Source organism: Cyprinus carpio, chromosome B20, assembly GCF_018340385.1.
Source record: "Cyprinus carpio isolate SPL01 chromosome B20, ASM1834038v1, whole genome shotgun sequence".
Taxonomy (NCBI): domain Eukaryota; kingdom Metazoa; phylum Chordata; class Actinopteri; order Cypriniformes; family Cyprinidae; genus Cyprinus; species Cyprinus carpio.
The window spans coordinates 22,892,096-22,909,753 of NC_056616.1; the positions used below are offsets into that span (position 1 = coordinate 22,892,096).

At 32.9% G+C, this 17,658-nt stretch overlaps 1 protein-coding gene across 2 annotated transcripts in view; it reads left to right on the forward strand.

Annotated features, from left to right (window-relative positions):
* The window catches only part of LOC109113678 (protein eva-1 homolog A), a 43,805-nt gene that overhangs the window by 9,920 nt on the left and 16,227 nt on the right, over positions 1–17,658 (forward strand). For both annotated transcript variants that reach the window (XR_006157449.1, XM_042746327.1), the window contains exons 2-5: positions 1,927–2,144; positions 4,610–4,733; positions 5,793–5,945; positions 13,032–13,175. Coding sequence is in view for 1 of the 2 variants with exons in the window: in XM_042746327.1 (XP_042602261.1) it covers positions 1,927–2,144; positions 4,610–4,733; positions 5,793–5,945; positions 13,032–13,175 (639 nt within the window). In the remaining variant the exon portion in view is untranslated. The remainder of the gene's footprint in view (positions 1–1,926; positions 2,145–4,609; positions 4,734–5,792; positions 5,946–13,031; positions 13,176–17,658) is intronic.

A 17,658-nucleotide genomic window follows, 5' to 3' on the forward strand; every position in this document is an offset into this window, starting at 1 on the left:
GGAGTCAAACTCTCTAACCACTAGGCCATGACTTCCCCCTTTCAAATCATCAACAAAATCTGAAATTAACTGCCCCTTGAATGTTGTTTCTTATGCTCAAATAGGTTTTAAAGCTTATTTTTCAGGCTAGACCAGCCAATGCGCATGCATAGTGCATGCGCCAGGGTTGCCAGGTTTTCGCAACAAAACCCTCCCAATTGCTACTCAAAACTAGCCCAATCACATTTCGAGGGGGTCCCTCGATAAAAATTGCCAAAGTTCTTTGGCAGGGTTCCCCTGGTAAAATTAGCATTTTAGGGGCTAAATATCATGTTATTGCAGTCGCTTCAACCCGCAGAGATGAAAAACAACTCACGGCAAAAGTTGAAGTAGCTCAATTCCGCGGGAACACTACAAGCATCGGCTGCTCTAGCCTCCGGTTTCTATGGGAACTGGAGCTTCTAACTGCCGCTGCAGTGATGCAATAACTTTACCAATCAATGATTGGCTCTTTCATTTAGAAGCCAGGACTATCCTGCCATATTGCGCATTACAGTAGGTGCATTTCCATTACAAATTTGCGTATAACTTTGGCGATATATTATAAATGTTGAAAAAAAAGTATTGCGAAATGACGCCGTCATCTTTTTTGCGATATATATGGGCATTTTTGTGAAATTGACGCATTTTACATTAGGCGTATTTTCAGTTAGCAATTTCAACTTGCCCAATTTGAAGGGTAATGGACACGCGCCTGCTGTCTCACGTTCATAAGTTTAGGAGTAAACCGTCTTTGTATTTCTAAAGTCTTTGATTGCAATTACCTTTTTCCTTTTTTTTCTGTGGTGGAAATAAACTTCATAGATGATTGATGATATAAACTCGCAATTCTGACTTTTTTCTCAGAATTTCAAGATGTAAATTTGCAGTTCTGAGAAAAAAAACATAATTGCAAGTTTTATCTATAAACTTCACAGCAGCAAATCAGAATATCAGAATGATTTCTGAAGGATCATGTGACACTGAAGACTGGAGTAATGATGCTGAAAATACAGCTTTGCATCACAGGAATTAATTACATTTTAAAACATTCAAATAGAAAAGAGTTCTTTTAAATTGTAAAAATATTTCACAATTACTACTAATTTTGCTGTATTTTTGATCAAACAAATGCAGACTTGGTGAGCAGAAGAGACTTTCAAAAACATATGAAGTCTTGGTGAGCAGAAGAGTTTTTAAAGTAGTGTGTCTTTTGATATTTATGTATTAAATTTACTTAAAAAGGTGAATTATCCATCCACACATCAGGCCTCATTCATAAAACAAAATAACAGAATACATTTCTGTATAAATAGTTCATAAATTTTTCTTACTAAATCATTTTTACTTTTACTTTTTTTCTTTTTTTTTATAAGTAAAAAAAAAAAAACTTCATAAATCACCCAAATAATATTTTGGCCTTAAATAAAAACATTATTTTAGATTTATATAGAAGTCTATAGTATGTCCTCATTTTGATAGCTCTGTGTGTGTATGTTTTAGAGGCTTTGGTGGTCCAATCCCCACAAGTCTGGGCTGGTCGTGTGTATATTAAGGTAATGTGTAGTGCTTTGTGTTTGTGTGTGTGTGTGTTTCCATTATTCCTTTGGCAAACAGAGCTGACATCACTCACTCAGCACGGAAACGTGTGTGTGAATGCCTCTTTCCGCTGTGGAGCTGAACTGTCAGGATAAAACACAGCTGCATAAACAGAAAGTGAAAGCAAACATTGAACCGTGCTGTTTTTTCCCCTCATATTAGATCATTTAATATACACATTAGCAACCACATAGCAACACATATCATTGATGGACAGTTTTCTTCAGAATTTGCCAATGAGATTTGTGAGAAGATGCAGATGTCTGTGGATGGCTGATCTTATGGTGTGTGTTTTTCTTTGTGTGGAAGGTTATCTGTCGCGTGTTCTGAGGAATTACACTGAACAGGCGTGTGATGGAGAATTCCTGACTGTTCGCTGCCCGCCCAGAACCTCCATCACCGTCCAATCAGCTTCCTACCGCATAACAGACTCTGCCGACTCACCTCAGTGCCCAAACCCTTATAGCAGTGCTGGACCACCCTCAGTGCATGACATCACTTCCTGTCATGTGTCCACATCCTTGCAGGTAAATATACATAAGAGAAATAGAGAAATTGAATCTTTACACCATCCAGTCAATTCTAGTGTTAATTTACTATTATTTTTAGACTGTTATACCAATTTTTTTAATATTTAATTTTTATATTTTTGTTTATGTTTTAGTAATGTTATGTTTTTGTTTTTTTTTCTTGTCTTTTTGCTTTTTTTATTTCCGTTTTATGGTTAGTAATTTCGTTATGCGCTTTTGTCTCCTTTTTTCAGTATTTCTATTTATCTTTCTTTTTTTTTTTTTTAAATGTAAGGATTGTAATTTTATTATGTGCTTTTTTTATTCTCTTATTTTTAACATTTCTATTTAGCTTAAATTTTTTTATTCCAGTTTTTAAATTTTAGTAATTTTATTTTGTGCTTTTGTCATTTTATTAGAAATTGTTTTTTTTAATAATTCTATTTGCCTTTAATTTATTTTTCATTTCAGTTTTAGTTTTGGTAACTTAAGTAAAACTTACTTTTATTTTATTTCAGTTGCGACATTTCTTATATTCATGTAGGATTTTTTAAGTTTAAGTATGAATAATACTTATAATACAAATATGAATAATTTTATCTAATTTTAGCTTTTTTCAATTAATGAAAATGGTTTTTAATTTAATCTATAATTACCAGTAACAACACTGAATCCAGATGAATGAAAGTTCTGCCCTACATCTTTTTTCTTGTTGAATATTTTTGTGTCATACAAAAATACATCACATTAATGAAGTAAAAGGGTTTCTTATGAAAGTTCTTCATACAGTATATTTCATTCTCTGTGTGTGGCACAGTATATTAATAATAAATCTATATTTTGTTTTTGTGCGTTAAATGTGTTTAATATCCAAACATAGCTGATGAAGGTGTGTGTGACTGATTTACGTGGCAGTAGCTCTTTTGAACTGCAGCGTCTCTGACAGCACACACACGTGTGATTTACGCTTGCACGCTCGTTAAAACCACACGCTATAAACACACACATGTACAGCACTCTGTGCCGGAGTAAAATTACACTCAGTGTGTTTTTATGCCCGGAGGGAAGGAATCTACTGTGGGGAAGATGAAAGCCATGGAATGCATGTACCTAAATGAAAGCATTCTGTCTGTCTGTCTGTCTGTCTGTCTGTCTGTCTGTCTGTCTGTCTGTCTGTCTGTCTGTCTGTCTGTGTCTGTCTGACTGGATCTGTCTGTCTGTTTGTCTGTCTGTCTGTCTGTGTCTGTCTGACTGGATCTGTCTGTCTGTTTGTCTGTCTCTCTGTCTTTCTGTGTGTGTCTGACTGGATCTGTCTTTCTGTCTGTCTGTCTGTCTGTGTCTGTCTGACTGGATCTGTCTGTCTGTCTGTCTGTCTTTCTTTCTGTCTGTGTCTGTCTGACTGGATCTGTCTGTCTGTTTGTCTGTCTCTCTGTCTTTCTGTGTGTGTCTGACTGGATCTGTCTTTCTGTCTGTCTGTCTGTCTGTCTGTCTGTGTCTGTCTGACTGGATCTGTCTGTCTGTCTGTCTGTCTGTCTGTCTGTGTCTGTCTGACTGGATCTGTCTGTCTGTCTGTCTGTCTTTCTTTCTGTCTGTGTCTGTCTGACTGGATCTGTCTGTCTGTCTTTCTTTCTGTCTGTCTGTCTGTCTGTCTGTCTGTCTGGATCTGTCTGTCTGTCTGTCTGTCTGTCTGTCTGTCTGTGTCTGTCTGACTGGATCTGTCTGTCTGTCTTTCTTTCTGTCTGTCTGTCTGTCTGTCTGTCTGTCTGTCTGTCTGACTGGATCTGTCTGTCTGTCTGTCTGTCTGGATCTGTCTGTCTGTTTGTCTGTCTCTCTGTCTTTCTGTTTGTGTCTGACTGGATCTGTCTGTCTGTCTGTCTGTCTGTCTGTCTGTCTGTCTGACTGGATCTGTCTGTCTGTCTGTCTGTGTCTGTCTGACTGGATCTGTCTGTCTGTTTGTCTGTCTCTCTGTCTTTCTGTTTGTGTCTGACTGGATCTGTCTGTCTGTCTGTCTGTCTGTCTGTCTGTCTGTGTCTGTCTGACTGGATCTGTCTGTCTGTCTTTCTTTCTGTCTGTCTGTCTGTCTGTCTGTCTGACTGGATCTGTCTGTCTGTTTGTCTGTCTCTCTGTCTTTCTGTTTGTGTCTGACTGGATCTGTCTGTCTGTCTGTCTTTCTGTCTTTCTTTCTGTCTGTCTGTCTGTCTGACTGGATCTGTCTGTCTGTTTGTCTGTCTCTCTGTCTTTCTGTGTGTGTCTGACTGGATCTGTCTGTCTGTCTGTCTGTCTGTCTGTCTGTCTGTCTGTCTGTCTGTCTGTGTCTGTCTGACTGGATCTGTCTGTCTGTCTTTCTTTCTGTCTGTCTGTCTGTCTGACTGGATCTGTCTGTCTGTCTGTCTGGATCTGTCTGTCTGGATCTGTCTGTCTGTCTGACTGGATCTGTCTGTCTGACTGGATCTGTCTGTATGGATCTGTCTGTTTCTCTTCAGAAGATGCTGGATGAATGTGAGGACAGGCGGAGATGTCAGGTTCTTGTCAACAGTCGTTTGTTTGGGACGGACCCCTGTCCCACCATCAGCAAATACCTCAGTGTGCGGTACAAGTGCAGGCCAAGTGAGTCTCTCTCTCACACACATACAGACACACACACACACACACACACACACAGGTTATTGTGCTCTGGTAGCTGAGCAGAGAGAAATCTGTCCACTTCTGTCCTTCCTCTCATGCAGGTCTGAGAAATAAAGCTGTGCACTTCAGTTACGGGTCACTGTGTCTGTTAAAGCTCTACAGATGCACAAACGGGCTCGGTTTGAAGTCGAGTTGAATTGAAAATGGACTTTTATTTTCTTTGTTAATACATGTTCCTTTCAGCTGATGTCACCATATTATTCCTGATAAAATGGATAAGAAGGTCTGCCCAGCGTTGATTTAGCATCACTGAAATACTAATATGTTTTTTTAAAAGACAGTTTGAATGGTTTCCCATTTTCAGTTTAATTTTAGTAATTTTGTTGTGTGCTTTTTTCATTTTTATTAATTGTGGTTGTTGTTTTTTATATGACTATATAGTTTTTTTCAGTTTTAGTTTATTTTATTAGTTATTGTTTTTTTGTATAGTTTTATTTTATATTTCTTTTTTACTTTCAATTTTACATTTTAGTAATTTTTTAAGATATTGTTTTTTAATATTTCTATTAAGCTTTTTTGTATTAAATTGTTTTCATTTTGTTTTGTGCTTTTGTCATTTTATTCATTTTTTAAAAGCCAAAATAAAGTTAATAAAAATGAGAAATGTTACTTTGACAACTTGCTGAAATAAAATAAATGTAAGTTTTATTTTAAAGATTTTATTTCAGGTAATGTTTAGCTTATTATAATAATAGGTCCAGCCCTATGTATTTTTCGTTATAAGCTGTTTCGCATATAAATGCATCAAATTATGGTTGCCAAGAATGCATTTATTTGATTACAAATACAGTAAAAACAGTGATCAAATAATAACTTTTTTAGTGTATTTGATAAAAAAAAATGCAGTAATTTTTTTTTTATTAAAACAATAATTTTGTGAAATATTTTTACAATTTAAATGAACTGTTTATTTAATGTATAATAAAAGTAAAACGAGTCATGAATAGTGTTTTGTTATGACTGTGTGTTTTCTCTCTGTAGGTGAGTATAAGAGTAAAGTGGTGTGTGAAGGCGAGCGCTTGCGGTTGGGCTGCAAGACAGGGATGCAAATCGCGGTTTATTCTGCCATGTTTGGCCGCACACAGCAGGGAACGCTGGAGTGTCCTCCACACCACCGGAGAGCACCGTCTGTCGGTAAGAACTCAGACTTCACCAGGTTCAGCTGTAAAACAATGATAATTATGCTACTTTATACTATCAATACTTTACACTGTCTTTTTTGCAAACTCTCAATCTCTATCCGCTCTATCATTGTGGAAAATCCCTGTTGGATTTGGGTTTAGTCTAGTTCCAGTTTCAAACTGCTCATGGACTGTTTATTGACTTTCTAATGAAGGTTACATAAAGATGGCAATCGTTATATGACTAAATCTGATCAACAGCTCCAATCTGACTGGATTTTGTGCTGTTTTCAAGAGTCAGAAATTTGAATATGTAATAAAAATAAATGCATGCGTGTACTTATTTCTATTTATTTATTTGTATTATATTATTTACATTTCAGAATTGGTAAATCTAACATATCAAGCAGTTATATATAAGTGATATAATATAAATGAATTATTAAATACATAAATATAAGTAGTATTATGTATTAAAAATATGTATTAAAATTCATATGTATTTAAATTACAAAAAGGTTCAAATGCTCACTGATGCTCCAAAAGGAAAAACGATGCATTAAGAGCCTAGGTGTGAAAACTTTTTGAATTTGAAGATCAGGGTAAATTAATCTTATTTTGTCTTCTGGGAAACATTTTCTTCAGCTTCTGGCAGTACAAAATGAAAAAATATGATATTTAGGCAAAATAAGAAAAATTTACACATCTTCATTATGTTCACGAGTTTTTCTCCCCCTGGCTCTTAATGCATGGTTTTTCCCTCTGCAGCATCAGTGAGTTTTTGAACCTTCTGTAATAGTTGCATATGAGTCCCTCAGTTGTCCTCAGTGTTGGAAATGGTCCAAATGCACAAAAAAATGCTGGAAAACCAAAGAATTTGTGGGAGCTGAAGGATTTTTCTGAAGAACAGCAGGCAGTTTAACTGTTCAGGACAAACAAGGGACTCATGAACAACTATCACTTAACAAAAAAAAAAAAAAAAAAAAAAAAACAGCTGTGGATCATCCAGGTAACAATACAGTATTAAGAATCAAGGGGATGTAAACTTTTGAACGGGGTCATTTTTTATAAATTCAACTATTATTTTTTATTGTGGACTATATGTTAGCATCTTTTAAGAGAAATATCTTAAGGTCAGTACTAAATAAACGATAACATGCATTTTGTATGATCCCTCTTATTTTGGTAAAATAATTAACATTTTGCAGATTCTGCAAGGTGTATGTGAACATTTGACTTCAGCTGTAAATATCTATCTATATCTATATCTATAAATATATTTATACATGTATTTTTTTTGTTGAAAAATTGAAGTTGATCATTTGGCAAGATGTTTTATATTTTTTAATGTAAAGCGTTTGATGTCAGCCTGTTTGGATTAAGAAACAACCTTTTATTAACAAACTCTTATGCAGTTACCCAAGTGTCTTCAACACACACACACACACACACAGACACACACACACAGAAACACAGATTCTACAGCACCTGTCTAAATGTGAATGACATAATGTCATGTCAGGTGTTTTGTTTCACTGCTTCGTTTCTCCTGTTTCTGCATATTTCTGTTTGTATCTCAGTGTTGTAGTGTGTGTGTGTGTGTGTGTGTGTGTGTGTGTGGAATATGTCCAGCATCAAAGCTGAAAGCCGTGCTGTTTGTGGCATGGGTGTGTGTATCTGAGGGGTTCTGATTCACCAGGAACATGCCTGAATTCAAGAAAACTTCTGGGATGTGTGGGAGGAAATTCGGTCAGAACATCACTCTTTTTTTGTCTTGAGATGAGTAGCAGCTAATCTCATCTCCTCTTACACTCCTTGAGGCTCTGTTTGTGTGTGTGTGTGTGTGTGTGTGTGTGTGTGTGTGTGTGTGTGTGTGTGTGTGTGTGTTCGTGTTCATAACTCACTGCACACCCACACAGCTGAGGTGGACACATTTGGCTCCAGGTCGACTCTTTTCTTCAGTGTTTGTGATGTGGTTAGTGTTGTTTTTGTGGGTGTGTTACGGTATATGTGTTTTGTTGGAAGATAATGAGGTTAAGACCTGCATTTACATCATTTAGTGACAGGTTGTATGTTCTGATTGGCTGTTATTGTGTCGTCTGAGACATTTTCACCTTCAGTGTGCAGAGACAGATTGATTTGTTGAAGTACAGTGAATTAGGCACAAAACTACTTTTAATCATAGGTAAGGCTGTTATTATAAGTGAAGTTATATTATATTATAGGTAAAGCGTTATTATGACATTCACCATCATATACAGTATCAAGTCTGGTTGTTTTTTTTTCCTTTTGTCTTTGCTTGGCAAAATGCAGCAATAGATAAGAGCTTTTTGTGCATTTGTGTGTGTGTGTGTGTGTGTGTGTGGCGAGAGAAAACACCAGCCTCTTAAGCAGCGCTTGACTAATCACTCTGACACTGGACTCAGTGACGGGGTTAATGGGGTCTGTTTTTCTCTCTGGACGTCCTGTCAGGTGAACACTGAGAGCGTTTCACCACAAGCTGCTCAAGAACCTCCATCTGTGAGAGTTAAAGGTCATTAAAGCCATTAAAACTAAATCAGTCAGAACTTACAGACTGATAGACTTCAAAATTTGATTTGATTTGAGTGAAACAGAATATTCAGCCGGAACTGATTTTTTGTTATACATCAGAATTTGATTGGAATATGAAACATGAGCTACGATAATATTGATAATTTCTTTCATCATCCACACAGCCGTTGTTACATCTTTGTTGCATTTTCTCTAGAATTACTTCCAGATTAATTTTTATATTTAGAACAATGTACGCAATAAGACTTTTTTATTATCAATTTTAAGAAAAAAAAAAAATCACAGTATATTTGTTATTATTGTGCATTATACTACACAATACTGTATTTCTCTTTTTTTCATAATTTTCCACATATTTTTCAAATGTTTCAGTCCTTAATTTTAATCACTTAAATTCATTTTTTTTCTTCAGAATTTTCAACTATAAATATAGAATAGTAATCAATGACAATCATTTTTCTCATTATGCTATGAATTAAATATCTTAACACTATATATAAAATACTGTTAAAAAGTTTGGGGTCGGTAAGATTTTTAAAATGTTTTTGAAAGAAGCCTTTTCTGCTCACCAAGGCTGCATTTATTTGATCTAAAATGCAGTAAAATTGTGAAATATTATTACAATTTAAAATAACTGTTACCTATTTTAATGTGTTTTAAAATGTAATTTATGTCTGTGATCAAAGCTGAATTTTCAGCATCATTACTCCAGTCTTCAGTGTCACATTATCTTCAGAAATCATTCTAATATGACGATTTGCTGCTCAAGAAACTTTTCTCATTATTATCAATGTTGAAAACAGTTGTGCAGCTTCATATTTTTGTGGAAACAGGATTCTTCAATGAATAGAAAGTTCAAAAGAACAGCGTTTATTTGAAATAAAAATATTTTATAACATTATAAGTGTCTTTACTGTGACTTTTGATCAGTTTAATGCTTAATGAAAGTATTAATTTGCTCTAACACCTCGCAGAAGTTGAAAAGAGTTGAGTTTATTTGAAGTTTTTCTGTACAGTTCCCACGCCTCATATTAACCCCATCCAGAGCTGTGAACTCAGATTTGTCCGTGATGGAGGACTGAAAGTGACCCCGGGGTCTTCTCTCACCAGAACTAGATCTGCAGTGCAGTGTCAGAAGAACTGTTACTGTAGGTCTGGGTCTGATGTATCCCAGCAGCCCAGTAAATACATTCTTCAGCTTTAACTTTGACAGCATTGACAGGTTATGCTGTTCATAAATCAGATCTCTGTTCACTAACACGACTCCGTGACCTTTGACCTCTGACATTTGTTCAAGCCATTAGTCGTGAGGTGACGACGTGTCTCCGCTCCTCAGATCTTCACTGACTGATGCTTCGAGCTGAACTCATGCTTCGTGTTAATGGATCTGTAAATGTGCCGTCTCTCTCTCTCTCTCTCTGTGGGTGTTCTGTGTCACTTCTGCGTTTCTCTCACTGGTTCTGGTCTAATTCTAACCCATTCAGACTCTCTTTATTAACCACTAACTAGTGGACAGATGTATTTTTACCAATGAGGGGCTGTAGGTGATGAACTTTGACCTTTCTCATTATTTTGTGTGACTGTTCTCTTTGTATGGTATTGTGTTTATGAGCACAGATTACACCTAGAAAATCTACATTTTATCATTAAATGTTTATAGTTTATTTTAATTATAATTTATTTAAAAAATAAAAAATTAGAACAAATTTAATTGTGACCAGACTGTACAAATATATATTACATTACATTATAATAATTGAATTTAACCTTATATGTTTAAAATATGTATGTATGTTATTCCAAGTGATCCAGAAAGCTTAAATAAACTATCATAAATATATATTCAGGAATTTATTGAACACTAGAAGTCCTTCATTTTAGTTTTAATTAATTTTATCTTAATTTTGAGTAATTTTGTTTTACAGTTAAAAACAATAGTTTTATCTGAGTCTTAGTTTTAGTTTATTCAGTTAGTAGTTTTAGCACTTTAAACTTAGGTCAGTTCATTGGCAAGACAACAATTTCTAATTTTCTTATATTTTCTTTTTCTTCTTTTATGATCATATATATTGTCTTATATTTTAATTTTTAGTTTTTCATCAAATATTTATATTTATTTTCTTTCAAAGAACAAAAATGTTTTTAATACACTGTAAAAAATTACTGTGAATGTGACAGTAAAAGACTGTAAAAATTCTACAGTGAAAACCTGTTAAATGGTTAACAGTAAATTCCACTACTATACTGTATAGTGAAAAACTGTATTGGACATTACATGTAATTTTTTTGAAGTGAAGAAGACTGTATAATTTACAGTGAATAACCGTAAATTGACATTCCCAGAATTCCCTGTGATACATTTCAAATTTGATGTTTTTTTTTTTTTTTAAATAACTGTTTCTTCTTAGTTTTGTCTTATCAGTCTTGTATGTTAGGGTTGTATGTTACACCTGATGTTGTAAAATGAATGTTTATTGCATTATATTGGTTTAATGAGTCTTACCATGATGGTGTTTAGTGTCTGTGTGAATGACTTCAATAGGTTGGTATATTAACATTATATTAGTTAATGAAATTATGGTATTTAACTGAAAATTTAAGTTAAAACCATAAAACCTAAAATGTTGCTACGGTATTTTTTACGGTAAAATTCCAGCAAACACATTTTTTTATTACAGTGTAGTTCTAGTTAACAATGACAACACCAGTTAAAGGAACAGCAATATTGTTCAGGATATTTTCCACTTTTTGGTGAACATCTTATCTTGCAGTCTGTTACTCTTATCCTCGGACGTCCCTTCACTGACCGCCTGATTCATATTACACACCTTCTCCATCCTGCCAGCTCTAATCTATTTTGGCTGATTTTGTGCAATTTCCTGAAATAAAAGCATGATTAGTCCAGTGGGAAATGAAGTGGTGTGAACAAGACACAGCGAATGCTTTTGAGAATCACATCACACCAGCAGATTGTCAGGCTACAGCGGCTTCAAACTTCTCAAAATCAGGAGAAAAGCAGCACTGAAATAGCAACATATTAAAGATTTGAAGTACTTTTTGAAGTAGCTTTTTTTAAAGTAAAGTATGTTTTAAGAGAACATGCTCTGTGTGTGTTTATGTGATCATTTTGCCATCTGCTGTTCTTAGCGGCAGCTGCATTTCATCTTTTTCCCCTCAGAATCCATGAAATCAAGTGTTAGAGACACAATGATGTATGGACGACAAGCCCAAACATGAACACACACACACACACATCTTGTATGGTCTGTCTGCAGAGTGCAGGATCTGTTTGATGTTCATTTGTGTGTGGCTTCATTGTTCTGTGTTTGTGAAAGTAAAACATGTTCAGAGAGTTCAAACCATTTAGGGAAACATTTTATTTCTTCAGAGCTGTGACTGTAGACTCGTTCATACAAAGGGTTATTATTATAGTAAACTAAAGCTAAAAAAAAAAAGAAATAAAATGACTACTGACCAAAATAGACTTTAACTGAAAAAAAAAATGAAAATGAAAAATTTATTTTATTTCAGCTAGTTGCCAAGTTTTACTTTAACGCACAGTTTTACTTTAATGTACCTAAATGTAACTAATGTACCTAATGTAACTAAAACTTAAAATGAAAATTAAAAACTGTATACACATATTTAAAAAACACAATAAATGACAAACACAGCAAAAGTACTAAAACTTAAAGAAAATTTCAAATGAAATTGAAAAATAGTAATAGCCATATTAGTAAAAGTATAATAATATATTCAGTGATACTAACTTTTTTTTTTAAATTTTGTGATGTGCTCTTGTCATTTTATTATTTTTTTAAGTATTTCAAAATAGTTCTAATTTGTTATTTTCACTAGTTATTTTTTTTTTAGTTATTTGTAGTTTTTCTGTTAATTTCAGTTTTTCATTTGTAATTTTCTATATGCTTAAGTTTTTGTCATCTAATATAAATATGTAATTTTTTTTCAATGCATGATTTCATTGATTTTGCTTAGTTTTAGCTAAAGTTTTAGTTGTAGTTAGCGACAACTACACAGTTTAACGTGATGTACTAAAATAGCTATAATTAAAACTGAAATAAAAAATTAAAAACCTGATAAAATGACAATTACTGAAACTTAAAGAAAAATTTAGATGAAATTCAAAAGAGAAAAATAACAATTCACACTATAATAACTATAATAGTATTTCAATTATACTAATTTGTTTTACATATTTTTACATATATATTTTACTTTTTTTTTTTTTTTACATAAAATTTAGTTATATTTTCAGAACCAATAATTCAGACTTTTCAACTACGTACTAAAATAACACTGATTCATACTTGAACCAGAATTTGCTGGCAACATTGTGTCTTGAAATGACAAATTCTCCAGTTGATAACATTCAGGAACATCCTCATTTGGAGCAATGATATCTAAGTGAAGTTATTCAGTCATTAGAAGTCAGTAGAAGTCTATATTGTGTGTGTGTGTGTGTGTGTGTGTGTGTGTGTGTGTGTGCACGTGCTGAGATCTCACCTGACGTGTCGTGTGATTCCAGACTGCTCGTCAGATGTGGCTTTGCAGGTGATGACATCACGTTGCCAGGGGAAACGCTCCTGTGTGGTCCGTGCCTCGACACAAGAGTTTGGCGACCCCTGTTACCACGGCACCCGAAAATACCTCAGCGTCATACACACCTGCGGTGAGTTACACACCTCCACTCCCTTCAGTGACTACACTACACTGAGCAACGGCTCACTCTGTGTCACTCAAACCATGTCTGAGCACTCATAAATGAAATCAAAATATAAAGGTGTTTATTATAAAGTGATGGAGATATTTTTGTTTGCTTAATTTATTTGGCATTAGAACAAAAATACTTAAAATTGATAATATATAAGTTTAAAATGTATAATATAAAAATTGTATTTTTATGAATTACAAAAATATGAATTAATTTATAAAGTATGATTAATGTGTATTTTATTTTTTTTTTTTTATCTAATATATATATATATATATATCTTTTCATGTGTTGCTTTTAATTATTTATGGATAAAATAATGTTCATGTTGTTTATTAATAGAAACAAAATGTATTACAACAAAAATATTTAAAATTGGATAATAATAAGGCTTTTCATGTGTTGCTTCTAAAGATTCATTTTATGACTACAAAAACAGAAATATACTGAAAGTATTGTTTACTAATAGCTAAATTAATAAATAAAACAGGAAATAGATATAATAATATATTATAAAATAAATATTGATTACAATTAAAAAATTTACAATTCTATATATTTTAATTAAAACAAACAATATTTAAAAATGTATAAAAAAGACTTGTTGCTGTTAATGATTTATTTTATGGTTAAATAACAGGAAACACTGAATGTATTGTTTACTCATGTCTTTAAATAAATAAATAAATAAAATAATTTTAGTTAGATCAAAACATATTTAAACTGTATTATATCATAAAGTTTTTGTTGTTTTGCTTTTAATAATTTATTTTATGGCTAAAATAACAGAAAACATTGTAAACTGGAGTATATACCGACTGTTATTAACATTTTCAATGATTTGGTGTCATATTGTCATTAATATTTAGAAAGAGATTATTAATATTAAGAAAGAGATTATTATGTTTTCTGTCAAATTTCTCCCAAATGAGAAATATCTGACAGCCTTTAATATTTTGCACTAAATAATGAAAACTTCAGTCATGTCACAATTTGAATTTCAATGCATTAAAATGTAAGAGGGAAAAATATTAAAATGCAGCTAAATGTTGCATTTTATTGTTTTTTTTTTATATTTTTTTTAAGTTGTTTTCTATATGCTATATTTTTATCAGTTTTTTTTTTATGTGTTTCTTGAATATGAGTTTATGTAATTACAGAAAAGCACGTGAATAACTCTACAGAGCTGTGAGACATTGTGTCTGAACACTAGAGGGCAGTGATCACTTTACAGCTGCACTATCCATGATTTCTCTTGTGTGTGCGTTAATTATTAGAAACCAGTTCAAAACTCTGTATTAAATCATAGATCACTAACCCTCACTAAGTGTGTAAGTATGATCATTGCAGTCATACTGTGTGGTTTCAGGTTCCAGAGCAGACATCTGAACCATTCATCTGTCTGTCCAAATACATGTCGCAGACTATAAAGAGTCGTGTTTCTGTAAATTGTTATTACTGCAATCATGGTTATCGTGTTTGGGAAGCGTGTGGTTTGGTTGTGAAAACAGACAGAGTGCGGTGTGTTGGTTTAAGAGCAGATATCAGCTGGGCTGTGATTTCAGACTCACATGTTCACGTGAGAGTGATCGAACATCTAATCATAGAATCTAGTTTTTCGGTGGTTAGGATGCTGCAGTGAGATAAAAACAAGTTTCTCGGCTTCCTGTGCGTCTGAGTTTGCGTGTTTTTGTGCTTCAAATCAGATGAATGTGGTTTGTTTTTTGTAAGATTGAATGCAGGTTTTCTAGATGATTTAATGTCAGTCAGGCCCGACAGAAACTTTCCTTGTACTGTCCCAGAAATCTGATGAAACACCAAGCCTCCCTCGAGGAGTCCAAGCTAAATAAAAATAAAAAAATTATTTATTTTTAAAATATTTATTCATTATATTTCTTTATAATAATTAATATATGAATAAACAATTTTTAGTGTATTTCTGTCATTTTAGCCATTAAATCATTACAAAACACAAAGCTTTTATTATACATTTTATTTATTGATTATTAAAAAATTTTGTTAGAAATTTGTATGAATTATTATATTATAAGATAAATATACATTAATTTATTAAAATTTGTTTTACATATTAAAATTGTTTATTGTATGCATTTACTTATGTATATATAAATAAATAAATGTCAATAGAATAAATACATATTATAAAATAAATATAAATATTAATTTAAATAATATAGAATTCTTTATTTTTTATTAAAGAAAGAGTTGTATTAAGAATAAGTTTTTGACCTGTTTACTGTTTAATTTCTAGTAAATTAATAATATTTATAAATTATTATAAAAAATGTATATATTATGTATATAAATATTTGCATTTATTTATTCATTTATATATTTTATATATTATGATTAATTAAGTAATTAATGCATGCATTTTTTCCTCTACTTTTAAAAATGTATTTTATCATTTATAGATATTATTTATAATAAAAATATTATTTATAAATCACTTATAAATATTATTTATGCATTTATTCACTTATATATTTAGGATTTATTTACTAGCTTGCTCTTTTCTTTTTCTGTTCTGTTTTCTTTGCTTTCTTGCTACGTGTACTGCGTTAAGCTAACTGAAAGCTAAATGAAAACCAAGAAATGTGATGATTGTGATGAAATGTGGATGGATTTGAGGTTATGAGGTTCATATTCGAGGCTCCATCAGTGTGACTGACAGAGAATTTGAGTTTAATGAGCATGACTAATGTCTTCAAAACCACTGACAGCGTTCAGCTCAGGAGAAATGAACAGAAATGGGTCGGATCATGTGACCTGAGAGAGCGAGCCGAGGTGTTTTGGTCTATTGCAGCATACCATTGCCCTTAAAAGGCAGTTCATTTGATTGGCTTTACGATCCTTTACGATGCCAGCTCTGTTTGCACATGCTCAGTTCAGTCCTCACTCTCTGTGTTGGTAGTTTGGAAGTTACAAGATACTTGGAAGAGCTACAGTGATTTATTCACTGAGAGAGAGCATGGCATGCTGGGATATCGGCAGTGTGAGGGCAGCACATGTGAAGTGCCGGTCGTCCAGTGGGTCAGTGAGGGTGCGGTTGAGGTCAGAGATCATCTGCATAGCTGTGGATGAGCCAATAGGAAGCCTGCAGGCTTCGGTCCAGCACTGAGCGTGTCAAACGCCACACAGGAGGATTGTGTGAATGTTTGCGTGCTGATCGGCTCTCATGTGGCCGTTTTTGGCCTCCTGATTGTTTTTCTTGGGGCTGAACTGTTCATGATGTCATTTAGAAGCTTTTTACACACACTTTACTGCTTTAAAGCTGGTCCATCATGAAGAAGATGAGATGAAGAAAGTCTGGAGAATCCATTGGTCGCTTTTGCAAATATGGTCACAAAAGTTGTCCATATGAGTATTTCAGGTCTTCTGAAGATGTGCAATGTCTTCTTATAGTGAACAAACTGAAGTTTAAGTTGTTATTCATACAATCCTCCCCTTCCGTGAGCTGCTGATCATTCAGTCAGATGAACTCATCGAATGATTCAGTCTGATTCGTTAAAGCATCGTTAAGTCCATTCAACTCACTTGTGAACCAAATCAACTGAATCATCACTCAAAAGAATTTGTTCACAAATGCTTCTCTCACATTTACTATTATATTATTTGAAATTTTGAATGGGTTTGTTTTTGTTTTTATTTTAATTTAAGTTTTAACAATTTTGTAATGTGCTTTTGTCATTTTATTAGTTTTTTTCTTCATATTTCTATATAGCTTTAATTTATTTCTATTTAATTTTTGATGATTTTAGTACTTAAACTTTAACTTATTTTATTCCAGATAATTGCCAAGCCAACATTTCTCATTTTCATGTACTTTTTGTAAGTTTGTACATTTTGTAAGTGTTATTTTAGTATTATTTCTGTGCTATTATAGTATCTAATAATTTGAATCAGCTTTTATTTTTATATTTTCACTTCTCATTTTAATGTTAGATTAAGTCTCAGTAATTTTATTTTGTGCTCTTACCATTTTTATTTATTTATTTATTTATATTAAGCTTTTAACATTTTTTTTTTCAGGTTTAATAATTTTATTATCTTATTATTAATTGTATTTGATTTAGTTGCCAAGTCAACAGTTCCCATTTTTGTTTACATATTATTTTGCATCAAATATTTATATTTTATTTCATTTCAGCTATATTTCAATTAAAGAAAACATTTTCATGCTTTTTTTATGGATTTATTTTTAGTTATCAATAACAACACTGTTCTCTCATTAAGTTTTTAAAAAGAGCTAGAACTGATGTTCAGAAACTAAATATTGGTCTGTTTCTTGCTCAAAACTATCATACGACTGCAGATGACTTGAAATATAGTGTACAAATTGAATGGACCACTTTTGCTCTCGTTTTATAGTGCTTTTTACACCGTAAACACTTCTGTCACCATATATTGTAACTGCATG